Source organism: Catharus ustulatus, chromosome 2 (genome assembly GCF_009819885.2).
Source record: "Catharus ustulatus isolate bCatUst1 chromosome 2, bCatUst1.pri.v2, whole genome shotgun sequence".
Classification (NCBI taxonomy): Eukaryota; Metazoa; Chordata; class Aves; order Passeriformes; family Turdidae; genus Catharus; species Catharus ustulatus.
The window spans coordinates 30,040,723-30,065,198 of NC_046222.1; the positions used below are offsets into that span (position 1 = coordinate 30,040,723).

At 51.6% G+C, this 24,476-nt stretch overlaps 1 protein-coding gene across 1 annotated transcript in view; it reads left to right on the forward strand.

Annotated features, from left to right (window-relative positions):
* EPHA1 (EPH receptor A1) overlaps positions 1-20,463 on the forward strand; it is a 39,954-nt gene extending 19,491 nt beyond the window's left edge. Inside the window, exons 5-18 of the mRNA XM_033053430.1 lie at positions 3,255-3,410; positions 4,313-4,645; positions 6,903-7,027; positions 7,130-7,289; positions 9,777-9,873; positions 10,627-10,682; positions 10,959-11,081; positions 11,174-11,359; positions 11,793-11,854; positions 12,247-12,456; positions 13,042-13,191; positions 13,841-14,034; positions 14,355-14,510; positions 19,446-20,463. Coding sequence (XP_032909321.1) covers positions 3,255-3,410; positions 4,313-4,645; positions 6,903-7,027; positions 7,130-7,289; positions 9,777-9,873; positions 10,627-10,682; positions 10,959-11,081; positions 11,174-11,359; positions 11,793-11,854; positions 12,247-12,456; positions 13,042-13,191; positions 13,841-14,034; positions 14,355-14,510; positions 19,446-19,524 — 2,087 coding nt within the window. The 3' untranslated portion in view covers positions 19,525-20,463. The remainder of the gene's footprint in view (positions 1-3,254; positions 3,411-4,312; positions 4,646-6,902; positions 7,028-7,129; positions 7,290-9,776; positions 9,874-10,626; positions 10,683-10,958; positions 11,082-11,173; positions 11,360-11,792; positions 11,855-12,246; positions 12,457-13,041; positions 13,192-13,840; positions 14,035-14,354; positions 14,511-19,445) is intronic.
* The last annotated feature ends 4,013 nt before the right edge of the window (positions 20,464-24,476 follow it).

Consider the following 24,476-nt stretch of genomic DNA (forward strand, 5'->3'; position numbering starts at 1 on the left):
TAAAGACTGAAATCACAGCTTTTACTTTGTCCTCAGAACAGAGAAGGACTTCTTCAGACATGTGAAGTGTGACAGGATGGAAGACCTGGCAGTGTCATTCTGATTCTGAGTTTTGCCTAAAGTAGGGAGCAAAAAAAAGAGAAAGCTGCACCTTGGCCTTTTAACAGGGAAAAGAACCTGACCTCTGTTACAGGACAGGAGACAAGACGAAGCCAGAGGATCAAGTCTTTAACTAGTTCCCTCAAGCTCTCAGTGAATTCCCAGCTCTATAAAACTCTGCTGGGTGCAGAATAGCTCAGCCACCCCACGGTCCCAGAGAAGCCATGCCTGCCCCAAAGCATTCAGACTCTGATGCCATGAATCCAGAGCTCGTGATTAACTTCCTCAAGTATGTAATTTGCTGTGCCCACGGAGGCTGGCTGTGCCTTGGCCTGTGCTCTGGCTCCTTGCTGGGCTCTGAGGGGTGGCAGGTGAGCCGAGCTCCCTTGCCGATAGCGTCGGCCTGGTGCCTGCAGCCTTCCCGGCCTGCCTGGCACACTCACGAGGGGCGCATGCAGGAGCAAGGAATGCAGGAAGCGCCCCAGCCATCCTCTCTTGACTCTGGTGCTTGGTGAGCAGGCCCATTCCCAGACTTGTTTTCCCCACCGCGCAGCCCGGAGCGGGTACCCAAGGCCCGGGAGAACCGGGAGCCAGCGGGGCTGGGCGGGGGCCGAGGCTGCCGGCGGGACGCCCGCGGGCAGCGGCCCCTCCAGCTCCGCACCCGCGGGGCAAGGGAGGGGGAACCGGCAGCCCCGTCCTTACAGCCAGCCCCAGCGCCGGGCCGGGCCAGGGCCGCTCCGCGCCGCCCCGGGGCGGGGCCGGGCCGGGCTCCGCGGGTCGCTCCCGCCCCCTGCCGGCCGCCGCCGGCCGCCCCATCGTGTCGTGGTGTCCCAGCTCCTGCCGCCGCCTCCGGGTTTGTCCCTTCGGCCCGAGCACCCCGGGCAGCTCCCGGGTTTGTCCCTTCGGCCCGAGTACCCCGGGCAGCTCCCGCCCCGCGGCCTCTCTACCAGGCTGTTGTCTACCTGCAAGGCTTCTCCTGTTTGGAGGGACTCCTGGGGTCGGAGTTACCTGCTCTGGAACACGAGTCTTATAAGGAGTGGCTGGAGGGGCTGGGGGAATGTTCAGCATGGGGGCTCAGGGGAGACCATATCAGTCTACAAACACCTGAAAGGAGGGTGTAGCCAGGTGGATATCAGCATCTTCTCCCAGGCAAGTAGTGACAGGACAAGAGGACATAGTCTTTCGCTGGTTTAGGTTGGACATTAGGAAGTATTTCTTCCCGGAAGGGGTGGTGAGACATTGGAATGGGCTGCTCATGGAGGTTTTGGAGTCACCATCCCTGGAGTTGTCTAAGGAAAGGCTGGATGTGGCACTTAGTGCCATGGTTTAGTTGACATGGTAGTCACAGGTTGGACTTGATGATCTCAGAGGTCTTAATTGATTCTGTCATACTTGCAGAGGTTCCCAACCCCAAATTTCTATTATTTACTTGTAGACGGTCTCAGCCTGATAAGAGTGTACGTATATTGTATCCTATCTGTGGCAGGTAGTATTATACAGGCAACATCAGAACTTCTGTGTTACACAAGAATGTGCCCATGCGTTTCCTTTGTTTTTCATGTCAAAACTCTCCTGACCCAAACTGATCCAATGGCAGGAGCTCTCAAATCTTATGCTGGAGCAAAGTGGCAGGAGGCCTCAAAACTTTGCGCTTCAGTCCAGCATGTAGAGGTGTTCCCAGTTGTGAGCAGCCTGAAGATCAAAGTAACTTTTACTGCCTGTTTCTCGAATAGCTGATTTGATCTGGAGTATAAATGGAATCTTTTTGGGCCGTGACAATCAATACTTGAGCCTTTTAATTCTTTTCAATGGCTTTTGCTATCATTAATCACATAGTTGCATGATTGTATCTCAGAATGATAGATTTTTTTGAGTGGTTCTGTCATTTCCTGGAATCAGAAGGTGCTCCTGCTTGTGATTATTTCTCTTTTCTGGGCTCTTTAAGCATCCCTTCTGCAGACTGATGATGAGTAGTCTGTTTTGGCCTGTGTTAGTGGAAAGCTTTCAAGGTCCCTCAGGTGTTCCTCTGTCACATTGTAGGAATGACTGGGTTGGGGTTTTTTTGTCTTCTGGATAAAGAATCCTTTCCTATGCTATGTTCCATCACTGAAAGCCATTTGTGTGAGGCTCCTGAACAGATGGTTTTCTCCGTTGGGATCTCCTGAGGGACTACACAGGATATTGTTGCTTTTATATTGCAATATAAAAAGGGTCATTCCCTCAATGTGCAAGTTAAATGCAACGTGGTAGCTGTGGCAGAAAATTAGTGTATGCATTTCTCAACCATCTGATTAGTAATAGATTGGTTGTTTCTTTAGCTAAAGAATATTTGATTCATTTAGCACAGGCTGTCAAACCATTAAATTCACAGGTTGCCTTAAGCTCTGTCACTGATTTTCTCCCTCCTTCACTGCTACACAGCCATAGAGGTGAAGCATTGACCTTGAGACAACTGGTAAGCTGACCAGTGTTTCTGTGGATTGAACTAATAGTAACACAGCAAAAACAGGTGTCAGGTGTTGTACTACGAGAGTGTGTCTGCTCATTTTTGTAGGACTGGAAGTAAAAAACACAGTTTTTACACCTATTGTCTTCCACTCTGTATTGGCTCCATAGCCAGTTGCACTCGATGCTGTGAGGTGAACTGATAGCTTCCTAGATGTTCCCCAGGGTCCTGCTAGGCAATGGTCTGGTATAACACTTGTGATCAGCAAAGATGCTTCTGCTAAAGAACCTACTGACTACTCCATATGAAGTCAGCAAGCAGAAGATTCTGAAGCTACTTGTAGCTACTGTTTATGGTTCTTATGATTTGTGAAGGTTAAGGAAGGGACCAAGTCTGGGTTTGCATTGGAAGAAGTTTCTGAGGTTGACTGGATTCTGTATTCATACAGCATCTGTGAGGAATTAGATCCCCCTTCTTCAGTCTGCAAGCCCTGTCATAATACTGATGCTACCTTGAGTTTGCATCTTCTTTCTTGAGATAATTGATCTAGGTGACTGCCAGGTGTTCCTTCTAACCTAAATATTCCTGTGAACTATAAAAATGGAGGCAGATAAAGGAGTGTTCAAGAAGCTGAGCATAACTGCCAGACCTTTTTTTGTTGATCTGGGTTTATTGATTATCTTATGTTGGCTTGTTTGTCCTTCCACAGCCTGCCAGCGAGGGTTCTACCGCCACTCCCTGGATGCTAAACACTGCCTGAAGTGCCCCCCCAACAGCTTGTCCAATGAGTCAGGGGCTACGTCTTGTTCCTGCAATGCGGGCTTCTACCGAGCACCTTCAGAGGGCCAGAACATTGCTTGCACCCGTGAGTTGCACACAGAAAGAGAGAACAATATCCACACATGCTGGGGGATGAATTTATTGAGAGCAGCACCACAGAGGGTACTGGTGGGTGAAGAATTGGGCGTGAGCTGGCAGTGTGAGCTTGCAGCCCAGAAAGCCAAGTGTATCCTGGACTGCATCAAAAGCATGTGGCCAGCTTGGGTGAGGGAAGGGATTCTCTTCCTCCACTCTGCTCTCATGAGACCTCATCTGGAGGGCTACATCCAGGTCTGGGGCCTCCAGTACAAGAGAGACATGGACCCATTGGATCAGGTCTAGGGGAGGGCCCTAAAAATGACTGTAGGGATGTAACACCTCTCTTATGAGGAAAGGTTGAGTTGGGGTTGTTCAGTCTGAGAAGAGAAAGCTTTGGGGAGATCATCTTGTGGCCCTTCAATACTTAGTGAGACCTGCAAGAAAGATGAAGAAAGGGTTTTTATACCAAGGCCTGTGGTGACAGCACAAGGGACAATGATTTTAAACTGAAAGAGGGTAGATTTAGATGGACATATGGAAGATTTTTTTTAATGATGAGGATGATGAGACACCTGGAACGAGTTGTGGGTGTCAAATCCCTACAAGTGTTCAAAACCAGGTTGGATGGGGCTTGGAGGAATCGGGTCTAGTGGAAGTCCCTGCCCATGGTGAGGGGGGTTGGAATTAGAAGATCTTTAAGGTCTCATCTAACCCAAACCATTCTGTGATTCCATGAGCAATGATATGGGGGAAGAAAGAAAAACTTAGCAAATGGGGATGAGAGATCAGATATGGAGACGCTGGGGTGGAGAGAGGGCTCCATTTAAAATGCATCAGCAGAGGGGAAGCTGTCACAGAATTTCGGGCATTAACAACTGGGTCTAACGCTTCCTTTTGTGCTCCCTGTAGGCCCACCCTCAGCTCCCCGCAATGTCAGCTTCTCCCTCATTGGCACCCAGCTGAGTCTGTGGTGGCAGCCGCCCAGTGACCATGGAGGGAGGAAGGACCTGACTTACACAGTCTTCTGCCAGCGCTGCCATTTCCTGTCCTGTGAGCCCTGTGAGGCTGGCGTGGTGTTCTCCCCCAGTGCCTCTGGTCTCGCGAAACCTGCAGTGGACGTGGATGGCCTAGAAGCATACACCAATTACACATTCACTGTGGAAGCCCATAACGGTGTCTCAGGAATGGGACCTTCTCCACAGAGAACTGCTCCAGCTGTCTGGGTCTCAGTTGGACATGCAGGTTAGCAGAAGCAGAGAGAATTTCTTCCTGCTCATCATGAAAAGGAAGAGGAATCTCTTTGAATATTTAAGCTTTCTCCATCTTCTTCTGCCTGACACATGTGTTGGTATGGTATGATAAGGATTCTAACCTCTGCCTCTGGTGTGTAAAGTCCATTAGTCATATTCCTTGCAAATCAAAGTAGCAGTAATCATTATCCACCAAGAGCTATGAATCTGCCAATAACTTAACAGAGGTGAGGAGGATGAAGCCCTCCCTGTCACACAGCCTAAGTATTGTTACCTGTGTGACAGGAAGAACGAGGGCTGTATCATGAAATATTTCCCATGACTCAGAAATTGCAAAACACCAAACACAACAGAAACCCTGGTGTAACTGGAGAAAAACGTGTTTTGAAAGCATGGAGGGATGGGGATGTTAAATCTCTATACATTTCTGTAGATTAGCTTCAATCTGGCTAGTTTGGCTGTCCTGTAAATACTTTCCAGAGCACTGTGAAATGTGATTATAGAAAAGTGACATCACAGTGCTCAACTGCCCTTGGTGCATTTCCCGGGTTCTAATTTAGTAACAAAATATGACTTTTCTTCCTGATGCTATGCGGGGGCAGCACAACTCTGAGCTAGAAAAGCAGAGCTACTTTTGGCTTGCCTCATCACTTCCTGATGATGATGAAGGACAAGGAGAAAACCAGGCTTAACTCCTCAGTCCTTGCAGACTCTTGAGAATTGTCTTTTTATTCATGAACAGCATGCATTTGCAGTCAGCTGAGAAATTTTGAACATTGAGTTTCGCTGTACTCTTGTGCAATGCAGCAGCTGCATTCATAAATCGTTACGTAGGATACCTGTGCTACTGCTGCTGTAGGAGCATAAAATCCTAACATTTTTTATTTCAAACTGGACACTTTCAGTGCAGTCCTTTAATAAATGTAATTTCTTGGAGCACAGATTTTGTTTTGAGGGCCAAAGTTATGCTTCCACTGTTGGGGCAGAAGTATATTATTCACAGAAAACAATTTCACAATTATAAGCCACACCATTTTGACTAAAATTTTGATCCCACCCCGGAAATGCAGCTTACACTCAGGAGCAGCTAATATGTGAAAAATTTTGTGAAATTTCCAACCCCGGAAGTGCAGCCGAGGTGCCCAGCCGAGGTGCCGAGCCGAGCACTTGCCAGTAAAACCAGGGATTCAGTGATTGTTACAAATTGGTTACTCTGTTGCACAGCAGGTGGAGACGGGCTCTGTGCTGGCAGCGTGGGGGGCGGAGGCAGGGGGTTCCCTCCTTCAGGCAGCGCAGCCTGGGGGAGAGGCGGGAGGCTCCGTGCTGCCATCCCCACGGCTTGAGGGGGAGGTGGGGGGCTCCATGCTGCCATCTCCGTGGCTCGGGGGGGGGAGGCGGGGGTTCCCTCCTACCGGCGCCACGGCCCGGGGGGAAGGCTGGGGGCTCCGTGCTGCCATCTCCGTGGCTCGGGGGGGGAGGCGGGGGCTCCCTCCTGCCGGCCCCACGGCCCGGGGGGAAGGCTGGGGGCTCTGTGCTGCCATCCCTGTGGCTTGGTGGGGAGGCGGGGGCTCCCTCCTGCTGGCCTCAGGAGGAGGCAGGGGCTCCCTCCTGCCGGCCGTGCGGCCCGGGGGGGAGGCGGGGGGCTCCTGCCCCTGCCTACCGCCGCCGCCACATGAGCAGGCAGGCTGTGTCCCTGCCTGCCGCCACTGCCGTGGGTGCCAGCAGGCTCCGTCCCCGCTTGCCACCACGGGGCAGCGCCAGGCCGGGGTGAGCAAGCCCAGCGGCAGCGGCGGCCGGCCCCGAGCGGCCCCGCCAAGCGGCAGCGCCGAGCTGGGCCACCTGGCCCTGTCGGCAGCTGTGAGCGGGCTGAGCCCGCACGGCCCGAGCCGAGCCAGTAAACCCTGTGATCCTGTGATTCTGTTACTATTTGGCAACTTTGTTGCATGCGGGTCTTCGCTGCGAACAACAGAGCAGCTTATAATCAGGTGCGGCTTATGTATGGACAAAGAACGAAATGTTGCCGACACCTGGAGATGCGGCTTATAGTTAGTGTGGCTTGTAATCATGAAATTACTGTAATTACACCCAGAGACCTCATTTCCCTTCGACCACACAAGAGAAAAATAACAGTGACAATGAGACTTGGTTCCAGATGCATGGTATGACCAGACCTGGTGGAGAGGAGAGAGGACATAGTTTGCATTTTGTTTTTGTTTCTACCTTGTGTTCTCTATTCTCTCCCACTGCAGCTCCAGTGACAGTATCCCAGTTTATCTTGACACAGAGAGATGACAGTAGTCTTTCTGTTTCTTGGCTCGCCCCACGGCAACGCAGCCGGACCTCGGTGGAGTATGAGGTCATGTTCTTTGAGAAGGTGAGGCCTGCCCAATTTGCTCTTCTTCCTCTCACCCAAAGGGGTGGAAGTGTCCTCTCGTTCAGCATGCGTTTGTTACTTGATCCTGTTTGGTTCCTGCAGGGAGAGGAGGCACGTTATACAGTGAAGCACCTTCTCGAGCCAAACGTCACTCTGAGAGACCTGCAGCCAGACACAGCCTACCTGCTCCGCGTGAGATCCATCACACCCCTTGGGCCTGGGCCCTACTCCCCGGAGCAGGAATTTCGCACCCTTCCACCAGGTAAAGGATGAGCACTGGTATCTCGTCTGGGAGAAACTCCCGCATCAAGTTGTATATTCTTATGGTACATGGATCTCTTTGTGTTCTGATGGCTGTAAGGCAAGACACCACACTCCTGAGTTACTTGTCACCAGAGTTGAGTTGCCTGTTGCTTTGTAAAGACAAAAGGCATTTTTCTTCTTTCCTTGCTATCTTATAAAATTTGCTTGCACTTTTCCCTTTAGACCTGATCAGTCTCAGTTTAGTGTATTGTACTGGCTCAATACTTAACCAGATGTTCATTTAGTTCTTGAAAGGCATTTTCATTTTGGCTAATGTTTCTAAGTTTGAATGCTGGTCAAATGATTACCATATGCCTCCTTTTGTGTGCCAGTTACTAGTGAAACAGAGAACTCAGATGATCTCAGCCCTTTTTTCCAGCTTTATCGGTTCCACTGTATGTAGTCCAGCTCCTGAATGTAGCTCTGCCCAAAGAGATGGTATGTGCCACTGAAAAAAGTTCTTCACCACTGTACAATGTGTAGAAGACCAAGCTGTCAGGGCCACAAGAAGGCCTTTCTCTTGTGTCAAAGAACATCTTATATAGGCCTGACATCCAACCTTCTCTTTCCCTGGGTCTCCCAGAAACTTCCCCTTAATCTAAAGTTTTCTGTAATGGAATTTGCTGTCTCTTCATTCCACAGACTCCTATTGACCCTATGAATAATTTTAGAAATACATGTATTGAAATGCTGCATTTGAAAGACTAATTTGTAATTAAATAAGGACACAAAGAAGAAAGCTAAAGCATACCTTAATGTAACTAAATAGTTAAATTAACAACATAAAAGCTGAGAAGGAGTTGGGATACCATTACTGAAATAAAAAGCTTGGGCCCTTTTTGGCACCAGGAGCTTTTGGTAAAACCTTCATGAAGTCACAAATGAAGTGGCATGAAGTGACAAATGATGATAACAAAAATGATGTTTAACCAATTAAATAATGTACTACAAAGCCCTGTGAAAAAGATGTAAATTAGCATGCATGGTTGTATTGATTAAGAAAGAATATGTTAGAAAATACTTTCATCAATATTATGCTTTATTTCAAATGAAAGCTGATCACCTTATCATGCCAAGACAAAGATGTTTTGAGTATGAAAGGGTTCGAAAAGAAGTGCCAGCAAGGTTTCATTTGATGAGAGTCCTTGTTTGGTAATACCAGGAACATCTTTTAGTTGTTATAGTCTAGGAGTATTAGTGTAGCAGGATTTGCAAGGAGTGGCGATTTTTTATTTAAATCTGAATTTCATAATTTAAAAGCCTGCGGAAGTCCTATGTATCTAAAACCTTGTCCATTTTATTAATAAAGATACTATTTCATCTTCCAAATCTTAGCTTTATGATTTTAACAAAACAAGGACATTAGCTCTGTCTCTTGATTTCTGCTTAACTAAGCTGGTGATTTTTAATAATTTTAGTGGGATGAGTCAGAGGAAAAATAACTAGTATTAATTAGGCTTTTTGGATGCTGACCATTCGACTAGATGTTAGGAAATGCTTCCCCACACAGTTCTGTGTATCATCTGTTCCTTGCTTTAAAATCTGCTCATTTATTAAAAAAAAAAAATTATTTGGGGATTTTCTTTCTTCCAGGTGTTTTCCTAAATCTCTTTTGGGAAAATATTAAAAAGATGTAGATTCTCATTACTTTTCCATTAATGCATTTTAAGTTCTTATTTTTTTAAAATTATGGGAAATAAGTTTTTAAAAGACCAGCAGAGGAAATATAGCATTTTCTCTGATGAATTCAAATATACTTTGTGGAAATGCCTAGCTTTAGCTTGAGACTCTAAATGGAAGGAGACAGCCTGTGTTAAGTGGACGCTATCTGAAAGCTGTCCAATCACAGAATGAAATCACCTGATACTCAGTTTTGAGAAAACAGGAATATGATAGACTGCAAGTTTGTAAGTCAGTACTTGCTTCAGGAGTCCCAAGCAGTGAGGGGCTTTTGTTAGAGTAATTAGGCATAGGACCAGCTCCAGATATTGATGAGATGGTAGCATGTAATTAATTTCATAAACAAGAAGAGAGTCACTTTAGAATGTTGGGGGAAATCATGTCTGTGCTTTGCCTTAGTTTAAATCACCTTCTGAGCAGGAAGAAGGGCCTGATCTGAAAGGATCATTGGATAGGAGTGGGAGGGAAGGAACATCTGTTCTTCATTTTTGAAAATGTCATGGAACTTAGGGAGGAAATCAGATGTAGGGATAAATGACTCAACTGGAAGACCAAGATTGTAGATAAGAGTCAACCAGATGACCACCAGAAGGTGCTCTGTGCACATGAATAGTGTGATAGGACTCCCATCTGGTGGCTCTGCTGTCTGCAAGACAAGTAGCTGTAACATGCCTGATGCCATTAGCTGGTAGAAGCTGGTTGGTATATTCCACACAAATAGATATTGGTCTTTTAAATGATATGGCCTCTCTCTTTGTTTCTGCAGACATGGGAGCTCTGTCTGGTGGAGTCATTGTCTCCATTATCTTTGGAGTTTTCTTATTTATTGCACTAATTCTGGGACTTCTCATGTTTTGGCGAAAGTAAGTATGGATTTCTGATACTGAAAAAGGTATCGATGTAGGAATAGCTGAGCTATGGGAGCTTGAGAAAGGGAGGTCCTGATTTCTCACAGGATATTGCGTAGGTACAGGGTTATTTGAGAAGAAGAACACCAGTGTACTGCAGCAAGATGGAAGGGGTCAAAGTAAATAACTTAAATTAGCAGGATTGGAGGGATTGATATTGTAAGATAATGTTTGCTGTTTTGAACAGAGGAATACGTCATGATTTCTCAGTTTTCTGAGAAAATAATCCAGCAGTATCATATTCTTATCATTGTTATGGTGCAATCATTTCTATGGCTGCTGACCACTTGAGTGGTAATATATGTATCCAGTCATTTCAAACCATGTACCATTACTGTTGAGGTCCTCTACTCATACACAGAATTCCACTTTCCTTCTCAATACCTATAAGGCTGCTATTGCTTGGTTTTAAGAAGATCAGATATTCTACTGAAAGCTTACAGAAAACAGGAAATAAACAGAAATTAATCTGTAACTCAGCACAAAACTCTCTGTATGAAAACAAAGCTTCATATCTAAATGTTAATGAAGCATCACATTATATTGCCAGCTGTACTTTTCCAAGTCAGTACAGTGTTGAGTTCCACTTTGCTCTGCGCTACCCTGAACTCTGTCCCTAACCAACTAGGGCAGACAGCTTGGAAGCCTTGCTTTTTCCTTTGCTGTCTGCTGACCATTTTATTTTTATGACTCTTTCTGATGTTCCAGGCGGGGTCATCGGCGACATGCACAGCCAGATTACAACACTTCAGGCTTTGAGCGAGGTGAGCTTCAAAGGGGTAATAAAACCAGGGAGAGGCCTAGAATGTGTTGGAAGGAATGAAAAAAAACATTAGCTTGTAACCAGATACTGTCATGGCTTTTCTGATGTAATTTGCCTCTTCCCACAACAGTTCTACTGTTCAGTGTAGGTTTGGTAGATTGTTTTACTGCCATTGTCAGAAGCCCATGGATTCACTTCTGCTTTTGTAATTATGCTTTAAAAAGGTTGTCCAAAGAGCTGGCAGGTTAATTTGCTCTTTTATTTCCCTTTACCACAGAGAAGGTCTGGTTGAAACCCTATGTAGACCTGCAACCATATGATGACCCCAGCAGAGGGGTGCTGGAATTCACTAAGGAACTGGACATCTCTTGCGTCACTATGGAGAATGTGATTGGAGAGGGTGAGTTACTTATTGCTCTCCCCATCTTTCAGTTTCCCCACACTGTTGATCCTCAAGTTAATCTGTGACATTTTGCCTCTGGTTGTCTTCAGGGGAGTTTGGGGAGGTCTATCGTGGGTCCCTGCGACTCTCAGGGAAAGAACGTGTAGTGGTTGCCATCAAGACTCTGAAGTCAACATATTCAGACTCACAGTGGTGGAACTTCCTGCGTGAAGCAACAATTATGGGGCAGTTCAATCACCCAAACATTGTGCGTCTGGAGGGAGTTGTCACCAAAAGTAAGTAAGAGTGTGTGTGAGGGAGTACTGGGATGAGAACAGAAACTGGCACATTTCTCAGGCCTTTCTTAGAGTTTGCTGTGAGAGAGGCTGTTCTGGGAGAAGATAGGCATTGTCATGTCAGAGAATGAGGGAAGGAGGAGAGGTATGGATTTCCAGCAGAGTCCTGAGGCAATGTTAGGAGAGATCTTCTGGGGCTGGTGAGTAGATGAGAAGTTGGGATAGTGTGAGGGATGCTGCAGGCTCATATGTGCAGTACAAGATCATTGGGAGATGTGTAAGGATCTGTGATAAGGGGCAGCCAGCTGTGCCGGTGGAGTGGGCGTGTTAGCTGGAGTTGGACATGGTTCTCTGTGTTGGGGAATATGGAGAGCATTGAAAGGCATGAATAGGAGAATTTGAAAAAGGCTGAAACCCTCTTGTCTTCCTCAAGGGAGGCCAATGATGATCATCACTGAGTATATGGAAAATGGAGCACTGGATACCTTCCTCCGGGTGAGAAACTCCAATCTGTAATAGGCTTGTGTACTGCCAGAACTTGCACTTGACCTGGATTTAAGGCCGTAAAATAAAATAAGAGAAAGGATCTAGAAATAAGACCCAGACATCTTATTTTCTGCTTACTGACATTTCCAGTGTCAGCAGCAGAAGCTTAATGCCATCCAGTTTGTTCAGTTACAACAGTGGCATCTTTGGTAGTTGAAATGCAACTGCTTAATGATGACTGGAGACTACCCCCAGTCCCTTAGTGAGAACTTGTTGGGGCCTTTGGGCTGCAGCATTGACTCTTTCCTTGTTCACCACTGTCCATTTTCGTTTGTTGATAAGGTCAGTAACTATAAACCAAGCAGATTGATGTCACTTCTCTCACTTCTTCTTCCATGCAGGAGAATGAGGAAAAATTTAGCCCTGTGCAGCTTGTGAACATGCTTCAGGGAATAGCCTCTGGCATGACCTACCTTTCAGAGCACAATTACGTGCACCGGGATCTGGCTGCTCGCAACATCCTGGTAACACGCAGTCTCCAATGCAAGGTGTCTGATTTTGGTCTCTCCCGAATTTTGGAGAATGACGCAGAGGGAACCTATGAAACCAAGGTAACACAAACCAAATCTTTCAGCCTTGTAAATTAACTGTAGGCTGTCTCTGAGGAAAACCTGTAGTAAAATTGCAAGTCATGGTGTGGATGGTTCAGAAAATGGTGCTTTTGTCTCTGGAGTACAGGTTGATTTTGTTTGCCAAGAAATTCAGAGGGGCTGTGGTGTTAAAATGAGAAGCAAAATAAGAGGTCTGATTTCTTGAACTAAGTTACTAAATTTAGTTTGAAGATAGCCTTGCTATGATCAGAGTTTTGGACTAGAGTCATCTCCATGTCTCTTTTAATGAAAGTTTCAGTAATTCCAATGCATGGTGTCCTTCAAAGCAGGGCTGTGACTGATACCAGGCTCTTACTCCCACAGCAGAGATTTTGTGTACCATTTAACTGAACAGAGGGCTTAAACTCATTTCCTTTCCAAGAATATTTCTCTCCTTTTGAGAAATTTCCCTAGGGTGGTTACATGTCACTTCAAATGAAGTGGGCCCAATCTCTGAACCACTTTGTAACATCCTGGCATGAAAACAATGGAGAAATACAACTCAATGAAACACGGTGGATATGCTATGTTTCTGCACTTTTACAGGGTGGTAAGATTCCTATCCGATGGACAGCCCCAGAAGCCATTGCTCATCGCATTTTCACCTCAGCCAGTGATGTCTGGAGCTTTGGAATTGTCATGTGGGAGGTGCTATCATTTGGCGACAAGCCATATGGGCACATGACCAATCAAGAGGTAACAGACACTGAGTTCAAGAGCTGATTTTAAAAATAAATGAGGCACGCGGGCACAACTTTTGTAGATATCCCTCAGCCTGCAGTCTTAACTTTCTTTTGAACACGTAACTACTATGTTTCCCTCCCTGCTAAGTCAGTGCAACCAAGTCAAGGGCAATAAGTATTGAGGTGTCAACAGCAATAAGCCAAATTAAAGAGTGCTTATATCAGCCATGGCATTTGGATCTGGGATACTTTCTATTGGTTTTGTTTTCTCCTTCCTCTGGCTTTGGTGCATTATGTTCTGGTCTCATTCTAGGCTCAGGACATGCTGTTGAAATTATTCCTCAGAGTCTGGTTTCCGTTCTCTCGCTATGCCTATGCCAGGACCATTTGGTCCTCACTTTTCCTCACTTCTCATGAACATGTCCTGAGTGGCAAATGGGAGCTAAACTAGTAAAGGACTGAAAAAAGATGCATATGGCGCTTAAGTTTTTGACATCCCTTAGGTGTCTTGATCCTGTGCCATGCTGCCCAAACCCTGTGTCATACATGTGTAATCTGCACCACCCCTCCCTGGCTGCACTTTGTGAAGTGCTCCCAGAGGTCTCTGGCTCCTCTTTTGCACTCTCTGCTCTTGGCCAGATTTCTCTGTATCCTCTGTGCAGGTAATGAAAAGCTTGGAGGATGGGTACCGGCTCCCCCCGCCTGTGGATTGCCCATCTATCCTCTATGAACTCATGAAGAGTTGCTGGTCACACGATCGGATGAGGCGGCCTCATTTTCAGGAAATCCGGGCACAGCTGCAACATTTCATCTCAAGTCCCCAGCTCCTCCGACCTGTTGCAGATTTTGATCCCAGGTAAGCAGGCTGTCAGCAGAGGAGGAGGGGTTAACTGGGACACTTCACCTCCCTGTCCCCAGAAGGAGGAGAGGCAGTGCGAGCAATGCAGACTGGAAAGATGCACCTTGAGTGTTCTGTGTGCAGAAGGTAGTGGTCGTCTCTGTCTCCTGGTAGCAGGAGAGGGCAGAGCCATTGGCCTGCTCTGGCCTTGCTTTACAGAGAGCAGATAAGCTGGTTCAGCCCTGGCAGAGGGTGCTTGCTTCTGCTTCAGTTACTGTCTCCTAGTATTGTCTGTTTCAGGTGGTTGCCTGCCTAAGGAAGGGTTTTTGTGTCTCTAGGGTAACACTCCGTCTTCCCAGCTGCAGTGGATCTGATGGGATCCCCTACCGATCCATCCCTGAGTGGCTGGAATCCATTCGCATGAAGCGCTACATCTCCAACTTCCGCACTGCCGGCCTGGACACCATGGAGTCCATTCTGGAGCTCACTGCTGAGTAAGCGCAGGCCAGGCTCCCACAAGGCACCTCAGGCTGTGCTACAAGTAGCTGTGCTCCTCCCTGTGCAATCTGAACAGGCACTCATATTCCCTTGGAAGGCTTCTCTCCATCCTTCTCCATGCAGTTAAATGCAGTTTAATGCAGTAAATGGAGGTGGACGGGCTTCTCAACCTAAAAGGGAAGAATCATCCCAGAACTGGGAGCAGCCCAGGCTGAGACTACAGTAATTTCACGACCATAAGGCGCACCGGACTATAAGGCGCACCCCCCGGGAGTCGGTAAATTTTGCAACTTTGCAGATCAGATAAGGCGCACCGGACTATAAGGCGCACTTTTTTTTTTTTTTTTTTTTTTTTTTTTTTTTTTTTTTTTAGCGAGGCTCCGCCCCCAGCTCCCCCCGCGCGGTTGCTGGCCAAGGCCCCGCCCCAACCCGGCAGCCATTGGCCCCCGGGCCTGCCTGTATCCGCCATTCCGTGCGGCGTCCCCGGGGCCGGAAAATGCCCGCCGCCGCTCCGTGCGGTGTCCCCGGGGCCGGAAAATGCCCGCCGCCGCTCCGTGTGGCGTCCCCGGGGCCGGAGAAAGCCCTCCGCCGCTCCGTGCGGCGTCCCCAGGGCCCCGCTGCTCCAGAGTTCCCTGGTGCTCCGGGTGCCCCCATGTCGGCGGGCTTGCCCCGCGCCGCCACTGCCCTGCCTCCCATCCCTCGCTCGGCTCGGCGCACTGCGGCCCCGTCGGCCCCTATTGGGCTGTGGCCCCGCTGCCTCCAGCACCGCAGCCCCGCTGGCTGCGCCTGCCCCTATCAGCTGTGGCGCCGCTGCCCCCAGCACTGTGGTCCCGTCGGCCCCTATCGGCCTGTGGCCCCGCTGCCGCCAGCACTGCAGCCCCGCTGGTTGCGCCTGCCCCTATCAGCTGTGGCGCCGCTGCCCCCAGCACTGTGGTCCCGTCGGCCCCTATCGGGCTGTGGCCCCGCTGCCGCCAGCACCGCAGCCCCGCTGGCTGCGCCTGCCCCTATCAGCTGTGGCGCCGCTGCCCCCAGCACTGTGGTCCCGTCGGCCCCTATCGGCCTGTGGCCCTGCTGCCGCCAGCACCGCAGCCCCGCTGGTTGCGCCTGCCCCTATCAGCTGTGGCGCCGCTGCCCCCAGCACTGTGGTCCCGTCGGCCCCTATCGGGCTGTGGCCCCGCTGCCGCCAGCACCGCAGCCCCGCTGGCTGCGCCTGCCCCTATCAGCTGTGGCGCCGCTGCCCCCAGCACTGTGGTCCCGTCGGCCCCTATCGGGCTGTGGCCCCGCTGCCGCCAGCACCGCAGCCCCGCTGGCTGCGCCTGCCCCTATCAGCTGTGGCGCCGCTGCCCCCAGCACTGTGGTCCCGTCGGCCCCTATCGGCCTGTGGCCCTGCTGCCGCCAGCACCACAGCCCCGCTGGCTGCGCCTGCCCCTATCAGCTGTGGCGCCGCTGCCCCCAGCACTGTGGTCCTGTCGGCCCCTATCGGCCTGTGGCCCCGCTGCCGCCAGCACCGCAGCCCCGCTGGCTGCGCCTGCCCCTATCAGCTGTGGCGCCGCTGCCCCCAGCACTGTGGTCCCGTCGGCCCCTATCGGGCTGTGGCCCCGCTGCCGCCAGCACCGCAGCCCCGCTGGCTGCGCCTGCCCCTATCAGCTGTGGCGCCGCTGCCCCCAGCACTGTGGTCCCGTCGGCCCCTATCGGCCTGTGGCCCTGCTGCCGCCAGCACCGCAGCCCCGCTGGCTGCGCCTGCCCCTATCAGCTGTGGCGCCGCTGCCCCCAGCACTGTGGTCCCGTCGGCCCCTATCAGCTGTGGCGCCGCTGCCGCCAGCACCGCAGCCTCGCTGGCTGCGCCTGCCCCTATCAGCTGTGGCGCCGCTGCCCCCAGCACTGTGGTCCCGTCGGCTCAGGCCGCTGCGCACAACAAAGTTACAAAGTAGTAACACCTCCCTGCCCGCGCTGCTCCCGGTACCTGGGGCACCCAGGGCCGCCCCCTGCCTTCCAGCCCGCACTGCTCCCCGTGCCCGGGGCTGCCCGGGGCCACGCCCCGCCTTCCAGTCCACGCTGCTCCCTGTGCCCGGAGCCGCCGGGGCCACGCCCCGCCTTCCAGTCCACGCTGCTCCCTGTGCCTGGGGCTGCCCGGGGCCACGCCCCGCCTTCCAGTCCACGCTGCTCCCTGTGCCCGGAGCCGCCGGGGGCCGTCCCCCGCCTTCCAGCCCGCACTGCTCCCCGTGCCCGGGGCTGCCCGGGGCCACGCCCCGCCTTCCAGTCCACGCTGCTCCCTGTGCCCGGAGCCGCCGGGGCCACGCCCCGCCTTCCAGCCCACGCTGCTCCCTGTGCCTGGGGCTGCCCGGGGCCACGCCCCGCCTTCCAGTCCACGCTGCTCCCCGTGCCCGGGGCTGCCCGGGGCCACGCCCCGCCTTCCAGTCCACGCTGCTCCCCGTGCCCGGGGCTGCCCGGGGCCACGGTCCGCCTTCCAGTCCACGCTGCTCCCTGTGCCTGGGGCTGCCCGGGGCCACGCCCCGCCTTCCAGTCCACGCTGCTCCCTGTGCCCGGAGCCGCCGGGGGCCGTCCCCCGCCTTCCAGCCCGCACTGCTCCCCGTGCCCGGGGCTGCCCGGGGCCACGCCCCGCCTTCCAGTCCACGCTGCTCCCTGTGCCCGGAGCCGCCGGGGCCCCGCCCCGCCTTCCAGCCCACGCTGCTCCCTGTGCCTGGGGCTGCCCGGGGCCACGCCCCGCCTTCCAGTCCACGCTGCTCCCCGTGCCCGGGGCTGCCCGGGGCCACGCCCCGCCTTCCAGTCCACGCTGCTCCCCGTGCCCGGGGCTGCCCGGGGCCACGGTCCGCCTTCCAGTCCACGCTGCTCCCTGTGCCTGGGGCTGCCCGGGGCCACGCCCCGCCTTCCAGTCCACGCTGCTCCCTGTGCCCGGAGCCGCCGGGGGCCGTCCCCCGCCTTCCAGCCCGCACTGCTCCCCGTGCCCGGGGCTGCCCGGGGCCACGCCCCGCCTTCCAGTCCACGCTGCTCCCTGTGCCCGGAGCCGCCGGGGCCACGCCCCGCCTTCCAGCCCACGCTGCTCCCTGTGCCTGGGGCTGCCCGGGGCCACGCCCCGCCTTCCAGTCCACGCTGCTCCCCGTGCCCGGGGCTGCCCGGGGCCACGCCCCGCCTTCCAGTCCACGCTGCTCCCCGTGCCCGGGGCTGCCCGGGGCCACGGTCCGCCTTCCAGTCCACGCTGCTCCCTGTGCCTGGGGCTGCCCGGGGCCACGCCCCGCCTTCCAGTCCACGCTGCTCCCTGTGCCCGGAGCCGCCGGGGCCACGCCCCGCCTTCCAGCCCACGCTGCTCCCTGTGCCCGGGGCTGCCCGGGGCCACGCCCCGCCTTCCAGTCCACGCTGCTCCCCGTGCCCGGGGCTGCCCGGGGCCACGCCCCGCCTTCCAGTCCACGCTGCTCCCCGTGCCAGGGGCTGCCCGGGGCCACGCCCCGCCTTCCAGTCCACGCTGCTCCCCGTGCCCGGGGCTGCCCGGGGCCACGCCCCGCCTTCCAGTCCACGCTGCTCCCTGTGCCTGGGGCTGCCCGGGGCCACGCCCCGCCTTTCAGTCCACGCTGCTCCCTGTGCCCGGAGCCGCCGGGGGCCGTCCCCCGCCTTCCAGTACGCACTGCTCCCCGTGCCCGGGGCTGCCCGGGGCCACGCCCCGCCTTCCAGTCCACGCTGCTCCCTGTGCCCGGAGCCGCCGGGGGCCGTCCCCCGCCTTCCAGCCCGCACTGCTCCCCGTGCCCGGGGCTGCCCGGGGCCACGCCCCGCCTTCCAGTCCACGCTGCTCCCTGTGCCTGCGGCTGCCCGGGGCCACGCCCCGCCTTCCAGTCCACGCTGCTCCCTGTGCCCGGAGCCGCCGGGGGCCGTCCCCCGCCTTCCAGCCCGCACTGCTCCCTGTGCCCGGGGCTGCCCGGGGCCACGCCCCGCCTTCCAGTCCACGCTGCTCCCTGTGCCCGGAGCCGCCGGGGCCACGCCCCGCCTTCCAGCCCGCGCTGCTCCCCATGCCTGGGGCTGCCCGGGGCCGCCCTCTGCCTTCCAGTCCACGCTGCTCCCTGTGCCTGGGACTGCCCGTGGCTGCCCCACCATGGCTACTCGGCGCTCCCGCGGCGCCGCCCCCCCTCGCGGCTCTCACTTCCGGGGTGGAAAATTTTGCAACTTTGTAGATCAGATAAGGCGCACCGGACTATAAGGCGCACTTCCGGGTTTAGGGAAAAATTTTAGTCATAAGGGTGCGCCTTATAGTCGTGAAATTACTGTAATTCCCGAGCTAGCCATGTCCATGCTTGAGGCTCTTCGGGGATTTTCAGCTGCTCTGAACTCACATCAGTCACAAACAGCAAGGGGAAAAGAATAGATGGCAAACAGATCTCTAACCTGACTGTCTCCCCACCCTTGTAGGACTTTGTAAGATAATTTCCTTGCCACAAACCCCATATAGACTAATGATATCCCCCTAACTCCATCAGCCAGGCACTGTTATGTCACAGAGCAAATCTTTCTGGGCTCCTCAGAAGGACTCAGAGCACAGCTGTGATATTTTGTCAGGGATATTCAGCCAGCTCCAACCAGGGCAGTTACATGAAACAAATGAGCAGACACAGACCTGCTGAAGGGTTGAGATGTGGCTCCTATCACAAGATGATTTAATCATAAGTCCTGATTTACTGGGAGCACAGGCCTAGCCACGAGGTAGAAGAGGTCAGTTGACTGGGTAGGCAGAGGTAGCCAGGGAAGGGCAGGAATATCTTGAAATTTCTTCCCTCTTGAGAAAAGGCAGTGTATTAGGAGGCAGTGAGGGAAAGGAAGCTTTCTGAACTAATGCTTGGTAACTGTTTCTGCCCTTACCCACACCCTCATCCCTAAGGAACAAGAATAGCAATTCTTTTTTTCCTTTCTTTTCCCATTTCCTTCAGGGACTTGAAACAGATGGGAGTGTCACTTCCAGGCCACCAGAAGAGGATCTTGTGCAGCATCCAAGGATTTAAGGAGTGATCAGTTGTTGCATTCTTAAGCTTGAAAAATGCCCATCCTTACCAGATATCACTTGGAATAATTCCTATGGCAATTGCTTCCAAATGAGTGACTGGACAAACAAAGCAAAACAACCAGAACTGAAAAAGCTCATGAGGCAACACCATCTGCTCTCATTTCTGTTCCCCCTTGCTTTAGCTCTACAGCAGCCATCAGTACGTTTCAGAGCACTGGTCTTAGAAGCTATTCTGTCTTCTGCGGTCCACTTTGTGCAGCACTAAGTAGGCCCTGTAGTCCACATACTGGAGCTTCAGACCCTCAGTATATCACATGGAATACAAAGTGGGTGGAGGGTGGGATAACGTTTTAAGATTGGAGATGAGGGTTCCAGATAGACTGGAACATTCAGGGAGCAGGCACAAGAATACAGACAGGTAGACAGGGCTCATTCAGTCCTTGGCATACATTCCTTCTCACTTCAGCACCCTTCTGTCTTTTTTATTTTCCATCAGGAACAAACTATTCAGTCCTTCACAAGGTTGCTGGTAAGGTATATATTTTTTAATGCAGCTATTCTTGCTGTGAACACTACCCTGTGGTGTGCTTCTTTCTTTGGAGGTGAAACTGGGAGTAGAAGAACACTCTGCTGTAACTTGTGTGATCACATCACCTCAGCATGTTGCTGTTTTGCACATGCACACTTCAGAGGGAAGATTTACATCTCTCCAAATTGCTTAATACCTTTTCTTATGCCGTGGACAGAAAACCCTTTGCATATTCATTTTTCCCTTTTAAAAAGAGACAGTAGTTTTGTTTGGCTGGAATAGGGTATTTGTAACAGAAAAATGTGTAGGTGGTCTGTCTTACTCCTTCTCTGTGGAGGAAATGTTATTATTTATCAGATCTCAAGACAGTTATAGTCTGTAAATAATACTTTGTAAATAAACCTGTGGCAGAGCAGGCTGTGTTGGAATTCTTTGGCTTATTTCAAATGTGATTGAGACCTTTAGCATATCATAAGTCCCAGCAGGGTCTTACATCCATTTTTAGTTGTTTCAGCCAATGGTCTTTGTCCATGTAACTGCTGATGAAACATGGAAGTGCAATTGCATTAGGATTAAAGGATACCTTTGCAGCTGGTCACTTTAGATTTTTTTCTTTCAACCCATTTATGCGCCTATCTAACACCCAAGTCCATTGTTCTACAGATCCTGTGATTATTCCTAAATCATAAATATTTGCACCTACTGCTGTGTTTGATTAAATACATGTGAGTAGTATTTCTTTCTTCTGCAGACTAGACTGTCCAGGAGAAAGAGGAATTCTCACTGATGTTCCTAAGACTTTCTCCCACTTGGGAAGAGTAGCTATCTCAAGATTTATTTTTCAAGTCTAGGTTGGTGAAGGTGAGTGCTATACATTGAGCAATGTGACTTGCTAGAGCTAATAGTGTTTCCATAACTGTATAATGCTCTAAAGTCTTAAGGTTATAAATTAACGCTGCTGCTTCTGGGAAGGCCTTGCTAAACCATAGATGACAGGAGGGCTAAGAAGCAGAGATCTAAAGAACTGCAACCTGATGTAAGAAGGTTGGTTTCTATTCAGACCATAGCTACTCAAGTCAGTGCCACTATAGCAAGAGAGAAAGATGAAAAGCAAAGCTCTGAGTTTTTAGTACATCAGTCTTTGTAACAGATGTCTTTAACATGAAGTACAGATAACTGGTAAAGTTGCTACCTGGCAGATACCCAAGCTAGCAGATAAGCCCTGATGAAGTTGACACAAGATCCACATGTAAACTTTGGCCTGTCACTGCAGGTGATAGAGAAGTGGGAGTGGCTGATACATCAGATACTTGCTGCCATGCAGAGGGACCTTAATAGGGGGAGAAATGAGAAGAGAGGAGCTTCAGGAAGTTGAACCAAGGGAAAGGCAGAGCCTCATGACTGGGGAGGAATAGTCTCAAGTGCCAGTACAAGCTGGGGATTGGAAGGCAGCTTTACAGGAAAGGATTTGCAGGTCATTGTGAACAGAAAGTTGCATCTGAGCCCTTTAGCAAAAGAATACAACAGTACCTGGGATGCATTTATGCAAATTCATCACCAGTAAATGGAAGGAAGCAATTATTCCTCTTTATTGAAGCTTTGGTCAGACACCTGAAGTGTTGTATCCAATTCTGGGGTCCCCAGTACAAAGAAGGATATAAACATAATGGAGCAAGTCCAGTGACAGTCCACAGTGGTTCTGAAGGGATTAGAGCATCTGACATACAGGGAGAGGCTGAGAGAGATGGAGGCTGTTCAGCCTCAACAAGAGAATGTTTGAGTGGCTTTTATCATTGTGTATAAATACCTGATGGGAGTGAAAAAGGAGCCAGATATTCTCAGTGGTATCCCGTGAAAGAAGCAGCAGTGAAACCACACCAAAATGCAATAAATTCCGTTTTGAAGGTGAGAAAAAAACCTTGGGAATGAGAGTTGTTAAAGCTGAAACAGATTATGCAGGTCTCATCCTTTAAGGTATTAAAAAGCAACCTGCTCTGGTTGACCCTGCTCTGAGAAGGGAGGTCCTCTCCAAATGTTAGGAGCTGCTGAATCAGCTGGCCTGGTAGAGAAGAGGCTGTTCAGTTCCATGTCCTCAGGGTACAGCCAGTAGCAAGCCTGAGCATGTATTCCCAATAGGCACTCATGCCCAGAAAATCCCCAAGTATATAATGTGTGCATGTATATGAACGCACACACACTGTACACGACTGGCCGGAGGCAGAGAGCAGAGCAGACATGCAAGCACAGCACAAAGAACCTAATCCTCTTCCCAGCTCTGGCTGATCAGGATGAACCTGTTAGAGGGAAACACATACATACATGTACACAATAGATCCCTCTAGTGCCCAAGACCAGCCATCCTGCAGCTGGCTCCACGCCCTGGAGCCTGAGCTGCTCTCCTCAGTTGCTAGCACCAAGATACACAAATCCTCCAGGCCTGCAGCCCTGCTGCAATGGTGGGGCATGCAGACATGCACACACACACCCTGGAGCCCTCCAGGAGTTAGCCTTAGGCATTGGCTCTACCCAACAGCTGGCTCCTGGATTCCCTGGTCTCCCAAGTGTCCTCACACACAGATGCAAACTCTTCTCTTTCACCTGTCCTTCAGACCCAAGAGTGGCTTCTGGGACCTTAAGCAGAGCAGCTGGCTCACACACATCTGCACAAGGACATACACACCAACACACTATGCATGCACTCAGGTCTGCCCAGTTGCTGGCATTTGCACAGAACAGATTCCATGCACAGGGAACCAAAAAAAAAAAAAAAGCGCTACTATGCAGCATCCTTCTGTGCCCTTTTCCTGTCAGGTTTTCCCATGGTGCTTCCCATCCTTGATCACTCCTGTTTCCTTGCCTTTGATTTCCCCTGTACACACCATCCCATGCCGCTCAGAGGGGAAACCTCCCTTTATCCCACAAGGTAATCCCTTCCCCTTGATGCCACTAGATGGGTCTCTTACCCAGACACCAAGGCTATGGTGCTCTGATAGCTCTGGGAGAAGAAGAATTAGTGCTTCTCTACTCCAGCACTGCTCTTCTCTGCCCTTCTTGGTGTTTGTGGGCACAAGCATTTAATAAGATGGTCTAGAAACAACCTCTCACAACTCAAAATGCCTGCAAACTAGCAACAACTACAGTAAGAAAAAAGTAAGTGTTTATTGTCCACTCAATCTATAGAAAATTTCGAGCCCTTTACTGATCAATTTGCAAGGAGTCAACAAAGATTTTCCCCAAACTGGCAAGAGATCAAGAGTAGGTTTCACATCTCTGAAGTGCAGAAACATTGGTGCTTACCATGAAGAGGAGTTTCACCTGCAGCAACCATCACAGTATCATGCTTGCTTAGAACCATAAGCATCAAACACACTTACTGAGAAGCAAGAGTCATGGGCAAAGTGTGCACTTTTATTACAATCTACCTCCATCTCACTGGAGTACCCACCTCTGAGTGATATGTGAATTGGACTACAATATACTGCAGTCTTCCACTGCTTTTCAGGCACAGAAAAATACAGTAATTTCACGAATACAAGCCGCACCATTTTGACTAAGATTTGGCTTCCAAACCAGAAATGCAGCTAATACTCAGGAGCGGCTAATATGTGAATAATTTTCTGACATTTACAACCTCAGAAGTGCCAACCAGAGTGCCGAGCCGCGCAGCTGCAAAGCCGGCATTTCGCGATTGTTACAAATTGTTACTCTGTTACGCCATGGGTGGAGCCTGGCACCCTGCAGGCAGCAAGGGGGGTGGGGAGAGAGGCGGGAGAGCTCTCTCCTTCCCTCCTCTGCCACAGCCCGGGGGAGAGACGGGGGGGCCCCACGCCGCCATTGCCACGGCTCGGGGAGGAGGCGGGGTGCTCCGTCCCCGCCTGCCGTGGCAGGAGCAGGCAGGCTCCATCCTGGCCCGCCGCCGCCACGGCAGGAGCGGGAAACTCATTCCCCGCCTGCCACCACGGGCGCAGGGAAGCTCTGTCCCCACCCATGGCTGCTGCCGTAGGAGCAAGGAGGGCTCCATCCCTGCCTGCCACCGCGGGGCAGCACCAGGCCGGGGTGACCGAGCCCAGTGGCAGCAGCAGCCGGCCCCGCTGAGCGGCAGCGCCGAGCTGGGGCACCTAGCCCCGTCGGCAGCCCTGAGCGGGCCGAGCCTGCACAGCCTTAGCTCAGCCAGTAAACCCCGCCCTGCCACGGTTCTGTTACTAATTGGCAACTTTGTTGCACGTGGGTCCTCGCTGCGAACAACAGGGCGGCTTATACTTGGGTGCGGCTTATTTATGGACAAAAACCAAAATGTTTGCCAACACCCAGAGATGCGGTTTATACTCAGTGCGGCTTGTATTCGTGAAATTACTGTACAAGTCTGGAAAGGAGACTGAGGTGGAAAGAAAAAGGCCATGTTCAGACTCCTGATCTCTTGAGGCTGGG